We start from the raw sequence: 24,514 nt of genomic DNA on the forward strand, positions 1-24,514 counted from the left end.
TTTATGTCCATAACCTATCACTACTGAATTTAATTACTGGTTCATCCCCTATTCTTTCACCAAATCTGCAATATAGAAAGCTTGTCATTTACAGTCAATTCTACGATATTCATTGTCAATCGAGTGTATTATATCAGGCTTTATCTCTAATATCGCATTAATATCCTACATTGCGTTTCTTCGTAGAGAATCAAACGCCAAACGATCTAGCGCAAAAATAAATTAAGAATAACAGTATTATTTGCTGAGACGTTAACAATACCATTGGACGAAGAACAGATTGCAATGTTAATTCTTGTGACTATAAGGACATTCTGAATAAAAGAGCCACTTCAGACAATAACTGTCATGAGGAATAGGTATATTTTGTTGCAAGAAGCTGATGTTTCACATATTATGACTACCTGATACAAATCGAATTTGTAAACTGTTGATACTCCTCGACGGCTGTTCGACTTTCTCAAATCCATTGAACAAAATGACTAAGGGAGCACATCAAGGAAGTATTGCTGTCAAGCTCACGATGTCTGCGGAAATACTGTCGTCGCGACAAATTCTCCCTCTTCTAGCACCTAAAAAAAAAAGACCAAACTGAAAAGAAGGGAAAATATGCAGAGGAAAAGGAATTGTACGTAGGCTGCAATTTTCTCAAAGTGAGCATCTATTATGTATCAATTTCTTGGGGAGGCATTAATGACCTCGGTCGATGCCGCGGAATGACTGTAATTTCCATGCATTATAAATTACTTCTATAGACTGACGGCACGAACAAATTCAAGAGGAAACAATAACAGTGGAAATAATAAATCGTGGCGAGGTGTAGTCGGATGATTCCTCGAGTTTTCCGCACAGACGTTCTTCAGTGAGCGAAGCGAGATGGACCTATTCTACAGGCAGTACAACACTTATCGTATTCTACTGAGCGTCTTAGGACTCTGGCCATATCACAAGTCGATTTACTCAACGATTCACAGAATATTGATTTCTGTTATTATGCTCACCTACATAGTTCTCCAGGTAACCAGAATTCATTATTTTTAAGCTCTCAACCCATGTAGAGCCCGACGTTTTATGGCGAATCTACTCGTTACAAATCATAGTACGAACAATTCGTGGAAAGATAAATATGTTATTGTATTAACACTCTATAAGGATGTGACCTCTTTCTTGACATAAGGAATTAACACAATATGTTTCTAGGTACTATCGCTTTTTAAACCTGGTATTACTTTTCGTGGTTGCATCGTAACGTTATCCGCAACATGCCCAGTTATGGTCTTTTTCATGCGATATGTCTCTTTCGTAGCAATGTTCCCAGTGGTACGTGATGCTCTAAAGTGAACTGTGTGAAGTTCAGATAAGGAGATTCATATATATTTTTCTATGTGGGTACAGAATGTATATATTTTGGATAATCTACGCAAGACAGACACCACGCTGAAAGATGAACTTGAAGTTCAGATACTGATGAAATACGTCGACAGTTCGACTTACATAATCTCCATTTTCCTATGTAAGAAAACATTTCTTATGTTCGTAGAATTTGTCAATATAGTCGCGATTACCTTAATGTCTGAATGCTTCCTTCCGAATATTATACAAACGTAAAATGTTAAACCTTCATTTATGTGATTGACTGTATTAGAGAAAAAGGTTGAATGGTGAATCCTTTGCACATGACGAAGTTTGGTGTCAGAAATTCTGTTCCTTTAAAACGTTTATATGATAAATATGTGTTATTCAAAAGAGAAAAGTGAGAAACTACTTCCATTGTCGCGGTTACGAGACTAACATCATTTGCTGGTACAAAAACATTCGGACGCAAAGATATCGTGGTATCACTAAACCACCTTCTTCTCATTTTAGGCTTATGTTGCTCGTGGATCTTATTCGCTACGATGTATGTTTTCGCTCCGATAACGTTGGACCTGCTGCTGCCTTTGAACGAATCTCGGAGACGTTATTTTTCATACTTATCAATGTTTTCACACGATCAGATAGAGTATGTCGATATCGTATACGTGAATATCCTATTTGCTTATTCAATTGGATTGTTGTGTCTGGCGGGTACGGAACTGATGTTGGCTGTGTTTGCTCACTGGATGTGCGGAATGTTCGACATAACTAGGTATGAATGAAAATACCGACTTTGCTCCTTTTCATATGGTCATTGCGTGCAACTGACACCTTACAACACTTACAACGTTACAGTGGTCATGATGGTCAGGTAAAAACATTCAAACAATGCCATTTAAACGAAGAACGTGTTTCACAGCGGACCGATAATATTGCTGTCATAGAACTTCAGTAAATTTATTTAATTACGATTTACCTAACTCTCATTCTCAGACTTTTCTATTTTGCTCATATGTGCTGTATGTTTCAAATGAAGTTGTTTGTATGAATTCATGTGGTGACAATCTATTTTAGTCAATTGCAGCTTTCAATTCAATCGACTGAACAGAAATGGTTATCTGTGTGATCATTTAATTCGTATAAATATAACTCAATACAGTCATTAGTGCGATAATTCGCAGGCTGTTAGCTAATTAGGGTTAATTCAGAGGATAGAAAGTGAAATTCTTTGTTAAGTCACATTTGATTAAAAATTTGTGTACATTTTTAGCTATCGATTGCGAAAAACAATTGCGGATTTGTCTTCGTCGAGGCAGGTCGAGCCGAATTTCAGGGACTTCCGGCACGTTGTGGACTGTCATAGGAATGCGATACAGTTGGTACCTTCGTCTATAATGAGTATTCGATGGTACATATCTAAGCTGATCCCACTGTATTTTCCATGCACCTCCTACCAACGTTTGTTGTGGAATTCATTCGCTGGATAAAGCATCATCGATTACGCATTATCGAATTACATGCTACATTATATTCCACCATGTTCTGTGAGTGTAGTTTTTTTCTCTGTGTCTTTGCATCGAGTAAGTATCCTTTCATTCCTGCACGTTCTTGAGAAAAGGTAAAATCCTCAATGAATATAATGTGTGAAACCATTCTCGAAGCTTCTAGATTTTCGCAATTCTTTTTCTGATAAGTGGTACACCGTAAAGTGAAATCTGAAAAGAAGTACTATCTGCCATTGGTTATAAATATATATAGATTGTTTGTACAAATAACAATTTGTTTTCTATAGAACTCAAATATTTCAAACGAGAGTCAACTGAAAAGTGTCCATTAACAGTACTTTTGTTAGAACGAAAGAATTTGCGAAAGAAGATAAATAAGGCCGAACGATTGAACAGAAGTGAAAAATTGACCCTAATTTATCCTATCGTTTTCCAGCTTTCAAATGCTATAACAAGTGCGAATGATGAATCAGAAATCTTCATCTGTAGTATATTCCTTATCAGTCATATGGTGATTTTGTACCTATGTCACTATTCTGGACAAATTATAATAGATCGTAGTCTGAACGTGTTCAAGGAATCGTAAGCTCAAATTTGACTGAATGCGGTTGTTCTGTCGTTGTCTATTAAATAATTTTCTATTTATCTAAATGTTTCTATTTACAAAGTAAGTTATACTATTGTATTACTAGAGCATTTTAAGAGATGCAACAATATGCAGGTACAATTCTACATGGTATTACATGCCTGTAGAAGCGCAGAAATTGTTACTCTTTATCATGTTGAGGAGTTCAACGGAAAGTGTGATAAACCTCTCCGGATTTTTCGTTGCTTCACATGTCGGTTTTTCAAAGGTAATTTTTTCAGTCTGTTACTGTATAATCGTTGTCTGATATCTGCTGATCAAATGTTATTGCGTTTCAGATGCTGAATACATCCTTCTCATACTTTACTATGATATACTCTCTTCAGTAGAATTTCTCGTGCATAATTGACTGTGCGATAGTTGTTGATAGCAGTGATTTGAGTTAATATTTAATAATGAATAATTTAGTAATAAATAATTTATATTAGTCATTGGTTTACATTTCATTCTTCTGGAAATTGTGAAGTGGAATAGAATTTCGATTCTCAATTAATTTTACGTTACCCATTTTTCACTCTTTTCATGTTAAATACATTCAATAAAAAAGATTTTATAGCATTATATTTTCAATCGCGTGTGTTTCGAATGATAGACATAATATTTGCTTTTGCTGATGATATTAATGTTGTACATTGCGTTATTAGTACACAGAAAATGTAATTGCAAACGAATAATTGGTATAATTATTAAGACAAGCAATGTTTTAATATCTCTGTGATACTGGAATATTGTGACGACTACTATTTTTCAATGTTTGAACGGGATGAAAGTACACGCATAATTCCGCAGTCGAATACAAACAGAATTTTGTAAAACGTAGAAAATGTGACTTATGATGCTCTTTCTCTGTGATTTTCATCTACGACCAAAAATCGAAGTTATGTTTGATTTTTTTGTGCGATCATCTATCGGGAGTAAACGAATATTCCTTTCCCTTTTCGGAATCGTTTAACAGGTTTATGAGTTTTATGTAATTACAGCTTTATGTAATTCTATACATTTCAACATAATAATTCCAATTATTGAAATTATTAAAATGTAACATATTTCATATTTTTTTTGAAAAGTGAAATAACTCCTCGTGCGTGGATGAAATTCGTCTGACGTTTTATAATTTAGGTACATGGAAGTCATAGTATGATAATAAACAGCACTTTTTTCATGATATATCATTACGCCACACTATATATATTGCGAGATCATCGTTGCAATTTTTTAGAACTAATAATAAATTCTTAGTTTAACATAAAAATCTGTAGAAAATCCGCAGTTGAACGATATGTGGTGCTTATAAAATAAGTGTACTATTTTTAGCTTGAAACTTCAAAAAAATTTGGATATTTTCAAAATCCTTCTTCTCAAATATTGTGATATCTAAATTAACAATTGACAATAATGAAAATACCTGAGAGTCATTTCTTCCTTGGCAGATGAGTTGTTGTATATCTCTTGTCCGTTTCTCGCTTATTTCATATTTTTCCGAATCACTCGTTTGTCGTCGCAAATTTATGTCCATAACCTATCACTACAGAATTTAATTACTGGTTCATCCCCTATTCTTTCACCAAATCTGCAATATAGAAAGCTTGTCATTTTCAGTCAATTCTACGATATTCATTGTCAATCGAGTGTATTATATAAGGCTTTATCTCTAATATCGCATTAATATCCTACATTGCGTTTCTTCATAGAGAATCAAACGCTAAACGATCTAGCGCAAAAATAAATTAAGAAGAACAATATTACTTACTCAGAGGTTAACAATAGCATTGGACGAAGAACAGGTTGCCATGTTAATTATTGTCACTATAAGGACATTCTGAATAAAAGAGCCACTTCAGACAATAGCTGTCATGAGGAATAGGTATATTCTGTTGCAAGAAGCTGATGTTTCACATATTATGACTACCTGATACAAATCGAATTTGTAAACTGTTGATACTCCTCGACGGCTGTTCGACTTTCTCAAATCCATTGAACAAAATGACTAAGGGAGCACACCAGGGAAGTATTGCTGTCAAGCTCACGATGTCTGCGGAAATACTGTCGTCGCGACAAATTCTCCCTCTTCTAACACCTAAAAAAAAAAAAAAAATAAGACCAAACTGAAAAGAAGGGAAAATATGCAGAGGGAAAAAAATTGTACGTAGGCTGCAATTTTCTCAAAGTGAGCATCTATTATGTATCAATTTCTTGGGGAGGCGTTAATGATCTCGGTCGATGCCGCGGAATGATTGTAATTTCCATGCATTATAAATTACTTCTATAGACTGACTGCGCGAACAAATTCAAGAGGAAACAGTAACAGTGGAAATAATAAATCGTGGCGAGGTGTAGTCGGATGATTCCTCGAGTTTTCCGCACAGACGTTCTTCAGTGAGCGAAGCGAGATGGACGTGTTCTACAGGCAGTACAACACTTATCGTATACTGCTGAGTATCTTAGGACTCTGGCCATATCACAAGTCGATTTACTCAACGATTCACAGACTATCGGTCTCTGGCATTATGCTCGCCTATATAGTTTTCGAGGTAACTAGAATTCATTATTGTTATGCCTGCAATTTATGTGCATCGCGACGTTTCATTGCAAATCCACTCGTTACAAATTCGTAAAAAGATAAATTTGTTATTGTATTGTCACAATACAACGGTGTGGCGTCCTTCTTGACATAAAGAATTAAGAGAATGTGCTTTTAGGTATTATCGCTTTTTAAATCTGGTATTACATTTCGAGGTTGCATCGTAACGTTATCTTCAACCTGCCCAGTTGTGATCTATTTCATGCGATATGTCACTTTCGTAGCAGTGTTCCCAGTGGTACGTGATGTTCTAATTTGAACTCTTGTTCAACTTTAGTGAATTAAAGTTCAATGAAAAAGATTGATATATATTTTTTTATGTGGGTATAGACTAAATATATTTTTGACACTCTACGCACGACAGACACCACGCTGAAAGATCAACTAGAAGATCAGATACTGATGAAATACGTCGATTATTCGTCTTATATATTGTCCATTTCCCTATGTAAGGAAACATTTTCCATGTTCATAGAATTTGTCGCTGTAATCGCGATTATCTTAATGTCTAAATATTTCGTTCCGAACATTATGTAACCGTAAAATTGTGAAACTTCCTTTATGTAATTGGCTTTATTAAAGAAAACGATGTATGCGTATCCTTATATGGTAAATATGTGTTATTCAAAAGCAAAAAGTTACAAACTACTTCCGTCGTCGCGGTTACGAGACTAACATCATTTGCTAGTACAAAAACATTCAGATGCAAAGATATCATGGTATCATTAAACCTTCTTCTCATTTTAGGCTTATGTTGCTGGTGGATGTTATCCGTAGCTTCGTATGCTTTCACTCCGATAACGTTGGATCTGCTATTGCCCTTGAACGAATCTCGGAGACGTTATTTTTCCTACGTAACAATGTTTTCTCACGAACGCATAGAGTATGTCGATATAGTTTGCGTGAATATTCTAGTTGTTCATGCAATTGGAATGTTGTCTCTGGCGGGTACGGAACTGATGTTGGTTGTGTTTGCTCACTGGATGTGCGGAATGCTCGACATAACTAGGTATGAATGAAAATGCTGACTTTTCTCCTTTTCATATGGTCATTGCGTGCAACAGATACCTTACAGCACTTACGACGTTACAGTGGTCATGATGGTCAGGTAAATATACGATATGCAAAACATTCAAACAATGCAATTTAAACAGGGAACGTGTTTCTTACCTGATCCTTAACATTACTGTCGTAGAATTACAGTGAATTTATTTTAATTACGATTTACCTAACTTTCATTCTCCGAGTGGGTCCTTCTCAAACTTTCCTATTTTGCTCGTGTGTGCTGTATGTTTCAGATGAAATTGTTTGTGTGTATTCATACGGCTACAATTTATTTTAGTCAAACGCAGCTTTCAATTCAATCGACCAAACAGAAATGGTTACCTGTGTGATCATTTAATTCTTACAAATATATCTCAATAGAGTCATTAGTGCGATAATTCGCCGGCTGTTGGCTGATTGGGGTTAATTCAAACAATACAAAGTGAAATTCCTTGTTAGGTCGTATTTGTCTAAAAATTTCTGCTCGTTTTTAGCTATCGATTACGAAAATCAATTGCGGGTCTGTCCTCGTCGAGGCAGATCGACCCGAATTTCAGGGACTTTCGCCACGTTGTGGACAGTCATACGAATACACTACAGTTGGTACATTCGACTATAATAAGTATTCGATGGTAAATATCTAAACTGATCTCACTTTATTTTCCATGCACTTCCTACCATCGTTTGTTGTGGAATTCATTCGCTGGATAAAGGATCATCGATTACGCATTATCGAATTACATGGTATATTATATTCTGCCATGTCCTGTGTTTCTAGTTTCTTTCTCTGTGTATTTGCATCGAGTAAGTATACTTTCATTTCTGCACGGTGTTGGGAAAAGCTAAAATCCTCAATGAATGTATTGTGTGAGATCACATTCTCGAGGTTTTAGACTTTCTAACGTCTTTCTCTTATAAATGGTACAGCGTGAAAGAGAAATCTGAAAAAGTATACTATCTTCCATTGGTTATGAATATATATAGATAGTTTATACACATACCGTTGGCGTTGGCCGAATATTTCAGATCAATCAGTTCCGCATAGAATTCAAATATTTGGAACAAAAGTAAGTTGAAATGGCTTCTTTTTCGTTACTTTTGTTCGGCCCTTTTTACGAGAAAAGACACTCACATAACTGAACGATTGAACAGAATGGAAAAATTGATTCTTATTTATCCTAATGTTTTGCAGCTTTCAAATGCTATAACAAATGCGAATGATCAACCAGAATTCCTCATCTCTGGTATATGCGTTATCAGTCATATAGTGTTTTTATACCTATGCCACTATTCTGGGCAAATTATGGTAGATCGTAGTCTGGACGTGTTCAAGGAAACGTAAGCTCAAATTTGGCTAAATGTGGTTGTTCTGGCGTTGACTATTAAATAATTTTCTATTTGTCTAAACGTTTCTGTTTACTAAGTAACGAACACGATTTTATTACTAGTGTATGTTAAGAGATACAACAATATGCAGGTACAATTCTACGTGGTATTGCATGCCTGTAGAAGCGCAGGAGTTGTTACTCTTTATCATGTTGAGGAGTTCAACGGAAAGTGTGGTAAATATTTTCGGATTTTTCGTCCTTTCTCATGTCGGTTTTTCGAAGGTAATTTTCTCAGTCTATTACTGTTTAATCTGTGTCTGATATCTGTTATTCAAATGTTATTGCATTTCAGATGCTGAGTACGTCCGTCTCATACTTTACTATGATATACTCTCTTCAATAGAATTTCTCCAGCATCATTGACTTTACGATAGTTATTGGTAGTAGTGATACAAAGTATTATTTAATAATAAATAAGTTACATTCGTCACTGGTGGTATGTTTCATTCTTCTGGAAATTCTGAAGTGGAATGGAATTTGCTTTATATTTTCAATCTCGTGTGTTTTTATGATAGACATAATATTTGGTTTTACTTAAAACATCATATTAATGTTGTACATTGCGTTATTAGTACACAGAAGATAATTGGTTTAATTATTAAGGCAAGCAATGTTTTAATATCTCTGTGATACTGGAATATTGTGACGAGTACTGTTTTTCAATGTTCGAACTGGATAAAAGTACACGCATAATTCCGCAGTCGAATACAGACACAATTTTGGTAATGATAGAATTCGTTTCCTGTAAAGCGTAGGAAATGTGACTTATGATTTTCTTTCTCTGTAATTTTGATCTACAACCAAAAATCATAGTTATGTTTGATTTTTCCGTGCGATCATCCATCGAGAGTAATCGAATATTTCTTTGCCTTTTCGGAATAGTCGAAAAGGTTTATGAATTTAGAATCATCAATCTTTATGTAATACCATACACACATTTCAACATAATTCCATTTATTGAAATTATTAAAATGTAGCATATTTCATATTTTTTTTAAATTGAAATAACACCACATGCATGGCTACAATTCACTTGACGTTTTATAACTTAGATAGATGGAAGTTATACTATCATAATATGCAGCATTTTTTCTATGATATATTGTCTCGCCCCTGTATATTGTTACGACACTCAACTAACTAGCGAACAGTCAGGCACAACTAATCGGTTGGTATCGCGAGCTTTGTACGTTATTCGCGTCCAAGATGGAAGATTATAATAAATGTACAGAGCGTGGATTACTTCACCTTATTTATTCCATTCAATACTCTGAATACAACTGTCTTTAGTTCACTGGCTGTCCTGTTAAATATAATGGTCACTGACAGAATACTGTTATATCTTGACTCTTAGAATACTGCTGCAGGAGTGTCTCTTGGGGATGTTGCTGTCGTAGAGGAAAGTTCGTGGTGGGTGTGTCTCAAGTCTGTTCCTGACTGATCATTGGGTAAAGACATATGTTTGAGGATGGGCTGGTTGTCTTCATGAAGATTCGCGCGCGGGTGACCTTACGCTTGGGGAAAACGGCGTATCCGGTCTTTCTGAGATGTACCATAAAATAAAGAAGTTTCGTGCCTTATGAGTTTTTTCCGTGGGGTCCTAAAGTACCTTGACTGTACAATAGGCCCACTGTTTATGATGGATCCGCACTAGGGTAGCGCAGACCCTTGACGGTCGTTCTGCCCGAGGATCGCATCTGGTTCACATAAAGCGTCCCGGTAATTACCAGGTGGCCACTTCAAATCTTGAACATATATAATTCAAGATCATTCGTTTCTGTTTCTTTCAGTACTAATTAGATATACTTAATTTAACGATAGCACATTCTTTCATATTGTTCATTATATTAGTCACAGAATTCCTATAAAAAATCTATTGTTCAACGATATCTTGTGCTCATCAAATATCCAGCTTGAAATTTCCCAAAAATCTGGATACATAATGAAAATTGCTCTCCTCAAATATGGAGACATTTAAATTGACAAGCGATTATAATGAGAATACCTGAGTCATCTTTTCCTTGATAGGACCAGTCGTTGTTGTACATCCTTTATCCATTTTCGCCTACGTCTAATTTTTGCGAATTACTCGTTAGTTATCGTAAATTCATGTTCATAACCTATCACAACTGAAATTAAATGCTGGTTCATCTTCTTTCTTTCTTTCGTCAAATCTGCAACAGAAAGAACTTATCATTTTCAGTCAATTCTATGATATTCATTTTCAATCTTTTAAGTTTTTAATTTCCGACAGTATTTCAACTAATATTCAACATTCGCTAATATTGTGTTTTCAATCGTATGTATTATATTAGATTTTATCTGTAATATAGCAATAATGTCCTACATTGCGTTTCTTCATAGAGAATCAAACGCCAAACGATATAGCGCAAAAATAAATTAAGAGGAACAATATTACTTACTCAGAGGTTAACAATAGCATTGGACGAAGAACAGATTGCAAAGTTAATTATTGTGAAAATAAGGACACTCTGCATAGAAGAACCACTTCAGACAATATATTTCATAACGAGTACGTATGTTTTGTTGCCAAAAGCTGATGTTCCTCATATTACGACTACCTGATACAAATCGAATTTGTAAACTGTTGATACTCCTCGACGGCTGTTCGACTTTCTCAAATCCATTGAACAAAATGACTAAGGGAGCACACCAAGGAAGTGTTGTTGTGAAGTTCGCGGCGTCTGCGGAAATACTGTCGTCGCGACAAATTTTCCCTCTTCTAACACTTAATAAAAAATAACTATAAAAATAAGGGAAAATATGCAGAGGAAAAAAATTGTACGTAGGCTGCAATTTTCTCAAAGTGAGCATCTATTATGTATCAATTTCTTGGGGAGGCGTTAATGACCTCGGTCGATGCCGCGGTATGACTGTAATTTCCATGCATTATAAATTACTTCTATAGACTGACGGCACGAACAAATTCAAGAGGAAACAATAACAGTGGAAATAATAAATCGTGGCGAGGTGTAGTCGGATGATTCCTCGAGTTTTCCGCACAGACGTTCTTCAGTGAGCGAAGCGAGATGGACGTGTTCTACAGGCAGTACAACACTTATCGTATTCTACTGAGCGTCTTAGGACTCTGGCCATATCACAAGTCGATTTACTCAACGATTCACAGAATATTGATTTCTGTTATTATGTTCACCTACATAGTTCTCCAGGTAACCAGAATTCATTATTTTTAACCTCTCAACCCATGTACAGCCCGACATTTTATGGGGAATCTACTCGTTACAAATCATAGTACGAACAATTCGTGCAAAGATAAATATGTTATTGTATTAACACTCTATAAGGATGTGACCTCTTTCTTGACATAAGGAATTAACACAATATGTTTCTAGGTACTATCGCTTTTTAAAGCTGGTATTACATTTCGTGGTTGCATCGTAACGTTATCCGCATCATGCCCAGTTATGGTCTTTTTCATGCGATATGTCTCTTCCGTAGCAATGTTCCCAGTGGTACGTGATGCTCTAAAGTGAACTGTGTGAAGTTCAGATAAGGAGATTCATATATATTTTTCTATGTGGGTACAGAATGTATATATTTTGGATAATCTACGCAAGACAGACACCACGCTGAAAGATGAACTTGAAGTTCAGATACTGATGAAATACGTCGACTGTTCCACTTACATAATCTCCATTTTCCTATGTAAGAAAACATTTCTTATGTTCGTAGAATTTGTCAATATAGTCGCGATTACCTTAATGTCTAAATGCTTCCTTCCGAATATTATACAAACGTAAAATGTTAAACCTTCATTTATGTGATTGACTGTATTAGAGAAAAAGGTTGAATGGTGAATCCTTTGCACATGACGAAGTTTGGTGTCAGAAATTCTGTTCCTTTAAAACGTTTATATGATAAATATGTGTTATTCAAAAGAGAAAAGTGAGAAACTACTTCCACTGTCGCGGTTACGAGACTAACATCATTTGCTGGTACAAAAACATTCGGACGCAAAGATATCATAGTATCACTAAACCACCTTCTTCTCATTTTAGGCTTATGTTGCTCGTGGATCTTATTCGCTACGATGTATGTTTTCGCTCCGATAACGTTGGACCTGCTGCTGCCTTTGAACGAATCTCGGAGACGTTATTTTTCATACTTATCAATGTTTTCACACGATCAGATAGAGTATGTCGATATCGTATACGTGAATATCCTATTTGTTTATACAATTGGATTGTTGTGTCTGGCGGGTACGGAACTGATGTTGGTTGTGTTTGCTCACTGGATGTGCGGAATGTTCGACATAACTAGGTATGAATGAAAATGCCGACTTTTCTCCTTTTCATATGGTCATTGCGTGCAACAGACACCTTACAACACTTACAACGTTACAGTGGTCATGATTTTCAGGTAAACATACGGTATGCAAAACATTCAAACAATGCCATTTAAACGGAGTACGTGTTTCACAGCGGACCGTTAATATTGCTGTCATAGAACTTCAGTAAATTTATTTAATTACGATTTACCTAATTCTCATCCTCAGACTTTTCTATCTTGCTCGTATGTGCTGTATGTTTCAGATGAAGTTGTTTGTATGTATTCATGTGGTGACAATCTATTTTAGTCAATTGCAGCTTTCAATTCAATCGACTGAACAGAAATGGTTATCTGTGTGATCATTTAATTCTTATTAATATAACTCAATACAGTTATTAGTGCGATAATTCGCAGGCTGTTAGCTAATTAGGGTTAATTCAGAGGATAGAAAGTGAAATTCTTTGTTAAGTCACATTTGATTAAAAATTTGTGTACATTTTTAGCTATCGATTGCGAAAAACAATTGCGGATTTGTCTTCGTCGAGGCAGGTCGAGCCGAATTTCAGGGACTTCCGGCACGTTGTGGACTGTCATAGGAATACGATACAGTTGGTACCTTCGTCTATAATGAGTATTCGATGGTACATATCTAAGCTGATCCCACTGTATTTTCCATGCACCTCCTACCAACGTTTGTTGTGGAATTCATTCGCTGGATAAAGCATCATCGATTACGCATTATCGAATTACATGCTACATTATATTCCGCCATGTTTTGTGATTGTAGTTTCTTTCTCTGTGTCTTTGCATCGAGTAAGTATCCTTTCATTCCTGCACGTTCTTGAGAAAAGGTAAAATCCTCAATGAATATAATGTGTGAAACCATTCTCGAAGCTTCTAGATTTTCGCAATTCTTTTTCTGATAAGTGGTACACCGTAAAGTGAAATCTGAAAAGAAGTACTATCTGCCATTGGTTATAAATATATATAGATTGTTTGTACAAATAACAATTTGTTTTCTATAGAACTCAAATATTTCAAACGAGAGTCAACTGAAAAGTGTCCATTAACAGTACTTTTGTTAGAACGAAAGAATTTGCGAAAGAAGATAAATAAGGCCGAACGATTGAACAGAAGTGGAAAATTGACCCTAATTTATCCTATCGTTTTCCAGCTTTCAAATGCTATAACAAGTGCGAATGATGAATCAGAAATCTTCATCTCTAGTATATTCCTTATCAGTCATATGGTGATTTTGTACCTATGTCACTATTCTGGACAAATTATAATAGATCGTAGTCTGAACGTGTTCAAGGAATCGTAAGCTCAAATTTGACTGAATGCGGTTGTTCTGTCGTTGTCTATTAAATAATTTTCTATTTGTCTAAATGTTTCTATTTACAAAGTAAATTATACTATTGTATTACTAGAGTATTTTAAGAGATGCAACAATATGCAGGTACAATTCTACATGGTATTGCATGCCTGTAGAAGCGCAGAAATTGTTACTCTTTATCATGTTGAGGAGCTCATCGGAGAGTGTGATAGACCTCTCTGGATTTTTCGTTGCTTCTCATGTCGGTTTTTCAAAGGTAATTTTTTCAGTCTGTTACTGTATAATCGGTGTCTGATATCTGCTGATCAAATGTTATTGCGTTTCAGATGCTGAATACATCTTTCTCATACTTTACTATGATATACTCTTTTCAGTAGAATTTCTCCGGCATAATTGACTGTGCGATAGTTGTTGATAGCAGTGATTTGAGTTAATATTTAATAATGAATAATTTAGTAATAAATAATTTATATTAGTCATTGATTTACATTTCATTCTTCTAGAAATTGTGAAGTGGAATAGAATTTCGATTTTCAATTAATTTTACGTTACCCATTTTTCACTCTTTTCATGTTAAATACATTCAATAAAAAAGATTTTATAGCATTATATTTTCAATCGCGTGTGTTTCGAATGATAGACATAATATCTGATTTTGCTGTAAATATCATATTAATGTTGTACATTCCGTTATTAGTACACAGAAAATGTAATTGCAAACGAATAATTGGTATAATTATTAAGACAAGCAATGTTTTAATATCTCTGTGATACTGGAATATTGTGACGACTACTGTTTTTCAATGTTTGAACGGGATAAAAGTACACGCATAATTCCGCAGTCGAATACAAACAGAATTTTGTAAAACGTAGAAAATGTGACTTATGATGCTCTTTCTCTGTGATTTTCATCTACGACCAAAAATCGAAGTTATGTTTGATTTTTTTGTGCGATCATCTATCGGGAGTAAACGAATATTCCTTTCCCTTTTCGGAATCGTCGAAAAGGTTTATGAGTTTAGAATCGTTAATCTTTATGTAATTCTATACATTTCAACATAATAATTTCAATTATTGAAATTATTAAAATGTAGCATATTTCATATTTTTTTTTTTTGAAAAGTGAAATAACTCCTCGTGCATGGATAAAATTCGTCTGACGTTTTATAATTTATGTACATGGAAGTCATAGTATGATAATAAACAGCACTTTTTTCATGATATATCATTACGCCACACTATATATATTGCGAGATCATCGTTGCTATTTTTTTCAGCATTAATAATAGCTTCTTAATTTGACAATAACAGATTCTTTTATATTGCCCCCTATATTTGTTACAGAATTCCTATAGAAAATCTGCTGTTAAACGATATCTGGTGTAAAATAACTGTACTACTTTTAGCTTGAAATTTCACAAAAATTTGGATATTTTCAAAATTCTTCTTCTCAAATATTGTGACATCTAAATTAACAATTGACAATAATGAGAATATCTGAGATCCATTTCTTTCTTGATAGGATCAGTCGTTGTTGTATACCTTTTGTCCATTCCTCACTTATCTCTTATTTTTTCGAATTACCCGTTAGTCATCGTAAATTCATGTCCATAACCTATCACGACGGAAATTAATTGCTGGTTCATCTTCTTTCTTTCTTTCGTCAAATCTGCAACAGAAAGAACTTATCATTTTCAGTCAATTCTATGATATTCATTTTCAATCTTTTAAGTTTTTAATTTCCGACAGTATTTCAACTAATATTCAACATTCGCTAATATTGTGTTTTCAATCGTATGTATTATATTAGATTTTATCTGTAATATAGCAATAATGTCCTACATTGCGTTTCTTCATAGAGAATCAAACGCCAAACGATATAGCGCAAAAATAAATTAAGAGGAACAATATTACTTACTCAGAGGTTAACAATAGCATTGGACGAAGAACAGATTGCAAAGTTAATTATTGTGAAAATAAGGACATTCTGAATAAAAGAGCCACTTCAGACAATAGCTGTCATGAGGAATAGGTATATTCTGTTGCAAGAAGCTGATGTTTCACATATTATGACTACCTGATACAAATCGAATTTGTAAACTGTTGATACTCCTCGACGGCTGTTCGACTTTCTCAAATCCATTGAACAAAATGACTAAGGGAGCACACCAAGGAAGTATTGCTGTCAAGCTCACGATGTCTGCGGAAATACTGTCGTCGCGACAAATTCTCCCTCTTCTAACACCTAAAAAAAAAAAAAAAAAAAATAAAACCAAACTGAAAAGAAGGGAAAATATGCAGAGGAAAAAAATTGTACGTAGGCTGCAATTTTCTCAAAGTGAGCATCTATTATGTATCAATTTCTTGGGGAGGCGTTAATGACCTCGGTCGATGCCGCGGAATGACTGTAATTTCCATGCATTATAAATTACTTCTATAGACTGACGGCACGAACAAATTCAAGAGGAAACAACAACAGTGGAAATAATAAATCGTGGCGAGGTGTAGTCGGATGATTCCTCGAGTTTTCCGCACAGACGTTCTTCAGTGAGCGAAGCGAGATGGACGTGTTCTACAGGCAGTACAACATTTATCGTATACTACTGAGTATCTCAGGACTCTGGCCATATCATAAGTCGATTTACTCAACGATTCACAGAATATCGATTTCTGTCATTATGCTCGCCTATATAGTTTTCGAGGTAACCAGAATACATTATTGTTATGCCTCCAATTTATGTGCATCGCAACGTTGTATTGCGGATCTACTCGTTAGAAATTTGCGAGAAGATGAATATGTTATTGCATTAACACTATAGAAAGATGTTGCGTCCGTCTTGACATAAAGAATTAACAGAACATGTTTTTAGGTTTTATCGCTTTTTAAATCTGGTATTACATTTCGGAATTGCATCCTAACATTATCTACAACCTGTCCAATTATGGTCTTCTTCATGCGATATGTCACTTCCGTAGCAATGTCCCCAGTGGTACGTGACGCTCTAAAGTGAAGTTTATGAAGTTCACCTAAAGAGATTCATATATATTTTTCTATGTGGGTACAGAATTTATATATTTTGGACAATCTACGCAAGACAGACACCACGCTCAAAGATGAACTTGAAGTTCAGATACTGATGAAATACGTCGACAGTTCGACTTACATAATCTCCATTTTCCTATGTAAGAAAACATTTTCTATGTTTGTGGAATTTGTCGCCGCAGTCGCGATTACGTTAATGTCTGAATGTTTCCTTGCGAATATTATGTAAATGTAAAATTGTGAATCTTCGGTTATGTGATTGGCTTCATTAGAGAAAATGGTGAATACTGATCCATTTGTACTTAACGATGTTTTGTGCTGGTAATGCTGTTCCTTTAATACGTTATATGTTATTTGAAAGAGAAATACGCGAAAATACTTCCGTCGCCGCGGTTGCGAGGCTAACACAATTTGCTAGTACAAAAGTATTCGGATGCGAAGATATCACGCTATCATTAAACTATTCCCGTTTTAGGCTTATGTTGCTCGTGGACTATATTGGGAGCGCTGTATGTCTTCACTCCGATAACGTTGGATCTGCTATTGCCCTTGAATGAATCTCGAGGACGTTATTTTTCCTACTTGACAATGTTTTCTCACGACCGCATAGAGTATGTCGATATGGTATGCGTGAATATCCTAGTTGTCTATACAATTGGATTGTTCTGTCTGGCGGGTACGGAACTGATGTTGGCTGTGTTTGCCCACTGGATGTGCGGAATGTTCGACATAACTAGGTATGAATGAAAATGCTGACTTTTCTCTTTTTGACATGGTCATTGCGTGCAACAGATACCTTACAGCACTTACAACGTTACAATGGTCATGATGGTCAGGTAAATATACGATATGCAAAACATTCAAACAATACCATTTAAACGGGGAGCGTGTCTCGTTGCGGTTCGCTAATATTGCTGTCATAGAATTTCAGTAACTTTAATTGCGATTTACCCGGCTCTCACTCTCGCGTAGGATCCTTCTCAGACTTTCCTATTTTACTCGTATGTGCTGTATCCTTCAGATGAAGTTGTTTGTACGTATTCATATGGCGACAATCTATTTTAGTCAATCGCAGCTTTCAATTCAATCGACTGAACAGAAATAGTTATCTATGTGATCATTTAATTCTTATAAATATATCTCAATACAGTCATTAGTGCAATAATTCGCAGGCTGTTAGCTAATTAGGGTTAATTCAGACGATAGAAAGTGAAATTCTTTGTTAAGTGATATTTGACTAAAAATTTGTGTACATTTTTAGCTATCGATTGCGAAAAACAATTGCGGATTTGTCTTCGTCGAGGCAGATCGACCCGAATTTCAGGGACTTTCGGCACGTCGTGGACTGTCATAGGAATACGCTACAGTTGGTACATTTGATTATAATGAGTGGTAGATATTATATGATGGTAGATACCTAAGCTGAACCTACTTTGTTTTCCATGCATTTCATGCCGACGTTTCTTGTGGAATTCATTCGCTGGATAAAGTTTCATCAATTATGTATTATCGAATTATCCGATACATTATGTTCTACCATCTGGTATAGCCGTGATTTCTGTCTCAGTGATTTTGCATCGAGTAAGTATCCTCTCAGTCCTGCACTTTGTTCCGAAAAACCAAAATCCTCAATGAATGTAATGTGTGAGAGCACATTCTCAAGGTTTTTAGACCTTCTCTGTTCTTTCTCTTATAAATGGTTCACCATAAAGGTGAATTTTGAAAATGGATATTATCTTCCATTGGTTATGAATATACATAGATTATTTATATAAATATCGTTAACGTCGGTCGAATATTTCAGTTCAATTTGTTGCGCATAGAATTCAAATATTTCTAACGAGAGTAAATTGAAATGTGTTCTTTACCATTACTTTTGATAGAGGGATTGAATTTACGGAAAAGATACTCTGATAATCCCGAACAATTGAACAGAATGGGAAAATTGATTCTAATTTATCCTAATGTTTTACAGGTTTCTAAAACGATAACAAACGCGAAAGATGAAAAAGAAATCTTCATCTGTATCTTTTTCCTCATTGGTCATTTAGCGTTCTTGTACATATGTTGCTATTCCGGACAACTTATAATAGATCGCAGTCTGAACGTGTTTAAGGACTCGTAAGCTCAAATTTGATTAAATGTGGTTGTTCTGTTGTTGTCCATTTAATAATTTTCTATTTGTCTAAATGTCACCATTTATTAAATAAGTAACGCGATTATAATACTAGTGTTTGTTAAGAGATGCAACAATATGCAGGTACAATTCAACGTGGTATTGCATGCCTCTAGAAGCGCAGAGGTTGTTACTCTTTATCATGTTGAGGAGTTCAACGGAAAGTGTGATAAATATTTTCGAATTTTTCGTTGCTTCTCACGCCGGTTACTCGAAGGTAATATTTTTAGTCCATTACTGTATAATCGTTATCGTATATCTGTTTGTTAAATGTTATTGCATTTCAGTTGCTGAGTACGTCTTTCTCGTACTTTACTATGATATACTCAAGTCAATAGAATGTTTCAAGCATTATAGATCCTATGTTGTTGACGGTAGCGAAATTGTGACTTGAAGTCAAATTTCTGATAGTCAACATGTGTATTCCCCGCTTTAATGAATAAACCTAACGTTTCTTCATTATGCTGTGTAAAATGCATACACTAAAAGTAACTATTATACCATAGTGTTAACTTTAATAATTAGTATGATATTGTTGCATATTAATATATTGTAATATAGACTATATATTACTATATATGGGAAAGATGAGAGTGACTACTCTCTTCTTTCTTTCAATTTTATATTGAACGACATGTCATATTTAAATTAGAAACTTAATAGCATCTGTTCCACGATTTTTTGATATATTTGCGTAGTAAACATTTTGTGGTCGTTGGTCGTTGGTCGTTGGTCGACTACGTTGTGCAAAGTCTAACACTCACCACTGCTTACTTTTGTAACCGAATATAAATTTCAATAACTTGGTTTGTATGCAATGGAGCAAACACTATACAGCGCAACAAACAGTACCATAATGACAGGTGGCACGTCTTTGAGTGCGAAGTTTGAAGTAGATAGCTCATAAACTTCTATTACGAATATTATGATCTTTTACGAATCGTTGTTATGAATGTATGTATTATGTGTGTCGTACGAAACATTTCAACACATATTATCAACGTAATAGAACTTAACTATCGTAATTATACTGATAAAGTTTTATATAAACCCGAGAATATACATAGAATCTACAAGATTTGTTACCTTTACAATTCCTTTATGTGCAATTTACAATATTAATAAGCCTCGGTATTCAGTGAAACTTATATGTGTGAAGGTGACCATTAGTTCCTTCCTTTCTCCTCATTATCCCAGTTCCCTAATAAATATATGTACGCAGTAAATACCTTGTAACATCTCTATACATCCGCAGACTAGTTTCAAATTTTAACAATCGTAATAATCGTATTTAATTACGGCACTTTTGAAAGATCACAATTTTGTATACATCACAATACCACTATTGTATTTATTACAGCTACACTATTGTATTTATTACAGCATCTATTCATATACTACTTAAAGTGCAAGTAAATTAAGTTTCGTATCACTTAATAACACTTTTATGTAACTATAAGAATTTGGGGCACCGAGAAACGCTTCACTTGAGAATAAGGATGCGCGCAACTACTTTCGTGTATAGAAGTTTCCTATACTTGTGTCGTTAAAACGGTGTTAAACAATTACAAACGCTCAAACGATCTTTCCGTACATGCTTTCTATTCTGTTCTGCACATTCGATACACTTTACCCCACGATGCAACACACACTGACCAGGACTGGCAAAAGGGATGAGGCGGAACACGCGTGCGCGTTTTCAGGAAGAGCGGGGAAAAGCTGAAAATGGTGCGAAAGACCGTCTGTGCACTCTATAATTTACTTAATTCACCGATGTCTCGAAACACGTCCACTCCACTGTTATTATCGCACCCTTCCGAGTCGCCCGCGGAAAACTTTCTCCTTATTTATAAAGACTTCCGGCGGATGGTTGAATTGAATATTTCTGCAGCACCACAAGCATCAAAACTATCTATCAGTTTCTGAGAAGCATGGACTTTCTCGGAAGCAAATATTATAACATTAATCAGCAACTTCTACTGTTGACTGGCTTGTGGCCGTACGAAAAGTCCAAATTAACGATCATTCTTAACTTCTATATGCTGGCGGTCTTCATAGTTGGTTTGATCATTCAGGTATACTCAATCCTCTTTTAAGACGATTTGCTGAAAACACAACTTCGATATAACACGGTGGAAAAATTGCGATAACCCTCCTATAACACGATATCCTTGTAACATGGTTTCGATTACGACACGAATTAAGCGTGTTATAGAAGGATGGCCTGTATTTCCTTCAATCCTGCAATTCTTTGTGCTTGTTACTGTGGGTTTTCCGGCGGTTTCTGTTGCAAGTTCGATCTATCATGAAATATTTTCGCGAGCCAGTGTAGGGGTTATTCAACTATAAACAGGTAACAAACAATTGCAGCTAACGAATATTTTCACCTCGGTGTACAATATTGACGACTTCATTTCCTATTCTGCCTACGTGATAATAACAACAATGTACATACTAAAATACTGCACGTTTTGCTGTCAGAGCAAAAAAGTGAGTTCTGTATACTAACGTGTGATCGTTTGTAGACAATGTAGTGAAATAAGGATTTTTGTTTCCAAATGCAGATGAAGACATTGTTTGAACTCGTCAAACATGATTGGAACGATATTCAACACAACGAGAACGAATTGGATATGTTACGGAGTCGCACGTCTACTGGAAAGCTCATTACGATAGTTGCCACAAGTAAATTTATTTTACGAATGGAGAACTGTCAAAATTTAAAACACTCGAAAATCAGTAATTTATTCGCTTCCATTGTTATTTATCCACGATCTTTTGTTATATGATTTCTGCACTTTTTCAACGTATTAATGAACAATTTTTAACCCAGCTAAGCCTATCACCCCTCAAAAAGGATGGCCGTACAATAATTTTCATATTTATTTGGCAATTCTTAGCAGCTTTGTTTCTATTTAACGTTATTCTTCTATTTGAATAGTTCTTCATTATCAACAGAAAGTATCATTTAAAGCCACTTAGAATATCTGTGTTAATTTCGAAATAATATGATGTGTTCTATATATAAATATTTTTCCACTTTCTGCATGCTTATTTTTAAATTACAATATATTACTCTTAAGCTGAAGTCAGCCGATGACCAGTTATTTTAATGATTCTGAACAATTTAGTATTTATGTTATGGTCATCTTCATAATTTCAGTAATAATTGTCATGACTTCGATTCTGTTTGCCGTATCTCAATTGCTGCCAGTCATTATCGATATCATGATACCTGTAAACGAATCTCGATCAACCCACTTGGCCAATATGACATTTATTATCATACGATATAACAACTCGTCTTATTTTGCATTATTTTCTTTGATTATTGTTAATATTTTGGGAGCAATAGTGATGACAACCACTGAAACGACTTACATGATACTCTGTCAACACCTTGTTGGGATGTTTACAATTGCAGGGTAAGAAATATTAGCTATGATTTCTTTATTCTACCTATATTAATTATAACATTAGTACTAATGACTTTTAATGGTAATTGAATATTTTACATTTTGTAATTATAACATTTAGCAAATTTTTAAAAGTATTTTTTACTATTTCTTACTCGAATTTGATTTAAAAAAATATATATATATATATATTATCATTCTTTTAACTTGTAATATTCATTAAGATATTTTTCATATTTCAGTAATAAAATTGAGCATGCGTTAGATTGTGACAAATATCAAATGTCTCCCATACGTAAAAACATCGTGATTTTCTTAAGAATTGTAAACGCTGTGAACACACACAAGCGATGTCTCACGTTAGTATCTATAATTTTTAATCGTTGAATGATATTTATACGTATTAGCAGGTATAAAACTGCATTGATAAATAGGCGATATATTCAGTATGAAGAAGAACGATTGTTTATTTCATAGTTACCGTTACGTGAGCTAAGTGTAAGAGATAATTATGGCAATTGCATAAAATTATTATAACTATAAACATTTCACGAAATAAATATTTCTATTCTAAAATTTCTAATCACCATGAAGCAAAAGATGCGCCGTTAGAATATAACTACACATTCCTATAGAACTGTAGATTACCAACTGAAGAACCCATTTATTTTCTTGCATGTAGTAAAATATCATGTCCCTTGATTTGATTCCTTTAAAATACTTCTACAGCAGTATTAAATATTTTCTTCCAACTGTACGAGGAGTAAAGAAAATATTTCAAACGTGTTTGCATTAAAAGAATAAAGAAGAAGAAAATATAAATACATTCTGTATGTTGCTTCAAAATATATAGAGTATATATGATTTTTTATGTTGTTAAAGGTTTTTTAAAGGCTTAACGAACACTTTCTTGATGACTTACACAATTATGCTTTTTCTCGGCATGGTTTCTCTTATTGTTCATCTCATTTACGTGAGTAACTGTTCGTCTTCATAAAAAATAAAGATGAGTATTAGAAAACACTTGGAGGGAAGGAATGGATAGAGTCAATTAAGTAGTAAATCTCCAAAACAATTGAATTAGTTTGTTTCAATAACAGGTGTACGAACTGATATTTCTCGCGTTTAATATAAAGAAAGCTCTGTTAATCTCATTAGTAATTATCCTTCATTTCGGCATATTGTACTTTTGTAACCTCACCTCACAAAATATTCGAGATCACCATGCTGCTATTTTCTTTTACGCGTGAGTACTTCACTTTTCTGGTTTTTACTTACAATACAAATTATTTGCATTTTCACGTGTTGTGATTTGCATGTTTACAAGATTTTCTTTAAGTTATTTAACAAAGAGAAAGGTGATGATATAATAAGAAAAAAAATCTAAAAATAAAATACATGACAGAAATATTTTGATTTAATTACAAGTAAAGAAATTTAAATAAGTAATTTTTTAGTTTCCTAAGAGTGTCAGAATTGTCATAACTGTAAAGTGATAGTTCTAATAACGAATTAGAATAAACATTAAGTGACGTCTTACGCGAATTCTTACGAAAGATTTTACTAACTTTATATAGAATTACAGATTGTGTTTCGCATATTTACAGATACAGCGCGAAATGGTATAAAGCTCCCGTGTGGATACAAAAACTATATCTTTTCTTGATGATAGAAACTACAATCGACTTAAAAATAATTCTTGGTTTCTATAC

General features: G+C 34.5%; 4 protein-coding genes and 2 pseudogenes across 5 annotated transcripts in view; all 6 read left to right on the forward strand.

The window, feature by feature from the left end:
• Positions 1-24,514, forward strand: part of LOC117232324 (mannosyl-oligosaccharide 1,2-alpha-mannosidase IA) — a 241,561-nt gene that overhangs the window by 121,288 nt on the left and 95,759 nt on the right. The window lies entirely within an intron of this gene.
• LOC117232327 lies at positions 635-3,087 on the forward strand (annotated as a pseudogene).
• Positions 5,817-7,768, forward strand: LOC117232328. The gene is made up of 5 exons (XM_033491661.1): positions 5,817-6,038; positions 6,207-6,326; positions 6,419-6,536; positions 6,836-7,097; positions 7,627-7,768. The coding sequence occupies exons 1-5, from the start codon at positions 5,898-5,900 to the stop codon at positions 7,766-7,768; spliced, it is 783 nt and encodes a 260-aa protein (XP_033347552.1). The 5' UTR covers positions 5,817-5,897.
• On the forward strand, positions 11,304-13,795 carry LOC117232326 (annotated as a pseudogene).
• On the forward strand, positions 16,648-17,973 carry LOC117232329. Its single transcript, XM_033491662.1, has 4 exons — positions 16,648-16,869; positions 17,038-17,157; positions 17,233-17,350; positions 17,686-17,973. Exons 1-4 carry the CDS (start codon positions 16,729-16,731, stop codon positions 17,955-17,957), a joined length of 651 nt encoding a protein of 216 aa, XP_033347553.1. The 5' UTR covers positions 16,648-16,728; the 3' UTR covers positions 17,958-17,973.
• LOC117232332 (odorant receptor 85b-like) lies at positions 19,147-19,912 on the forward strand. Its single transcript, XM_033491665.1, has 3 exons — positions 19,147-19,331; positions 19,471-19,603; positions 19,674-19,912. Exons 1-3 carry the CDS (start codon positions 19,147-19,149, stop codon positions 19,722-19,724), a joined length of 369 nt encoding a protein of 122 aa, XP_033347556.1. The 3' UTR covers positions 19,725-19,912.

The sequence above is a fragment of the Bombus vosnesenskii genome, unplaced genomic scaffold, assembly GCF_011952255.1.
Source record: "Bombus vosnesenskii isolate JDL3184/JDL3185 unplaced genomic scaffold, Bvos_JDL3184-5_v1.1 scf7180000013286, whole genome shotgun sequence".
Lineage (NCBI taxonomy): Eukaryota > Metazoa > Arthropoda > Insecta > Hymenoptera > Apidae > Bombus > Bombus vosnesenskii.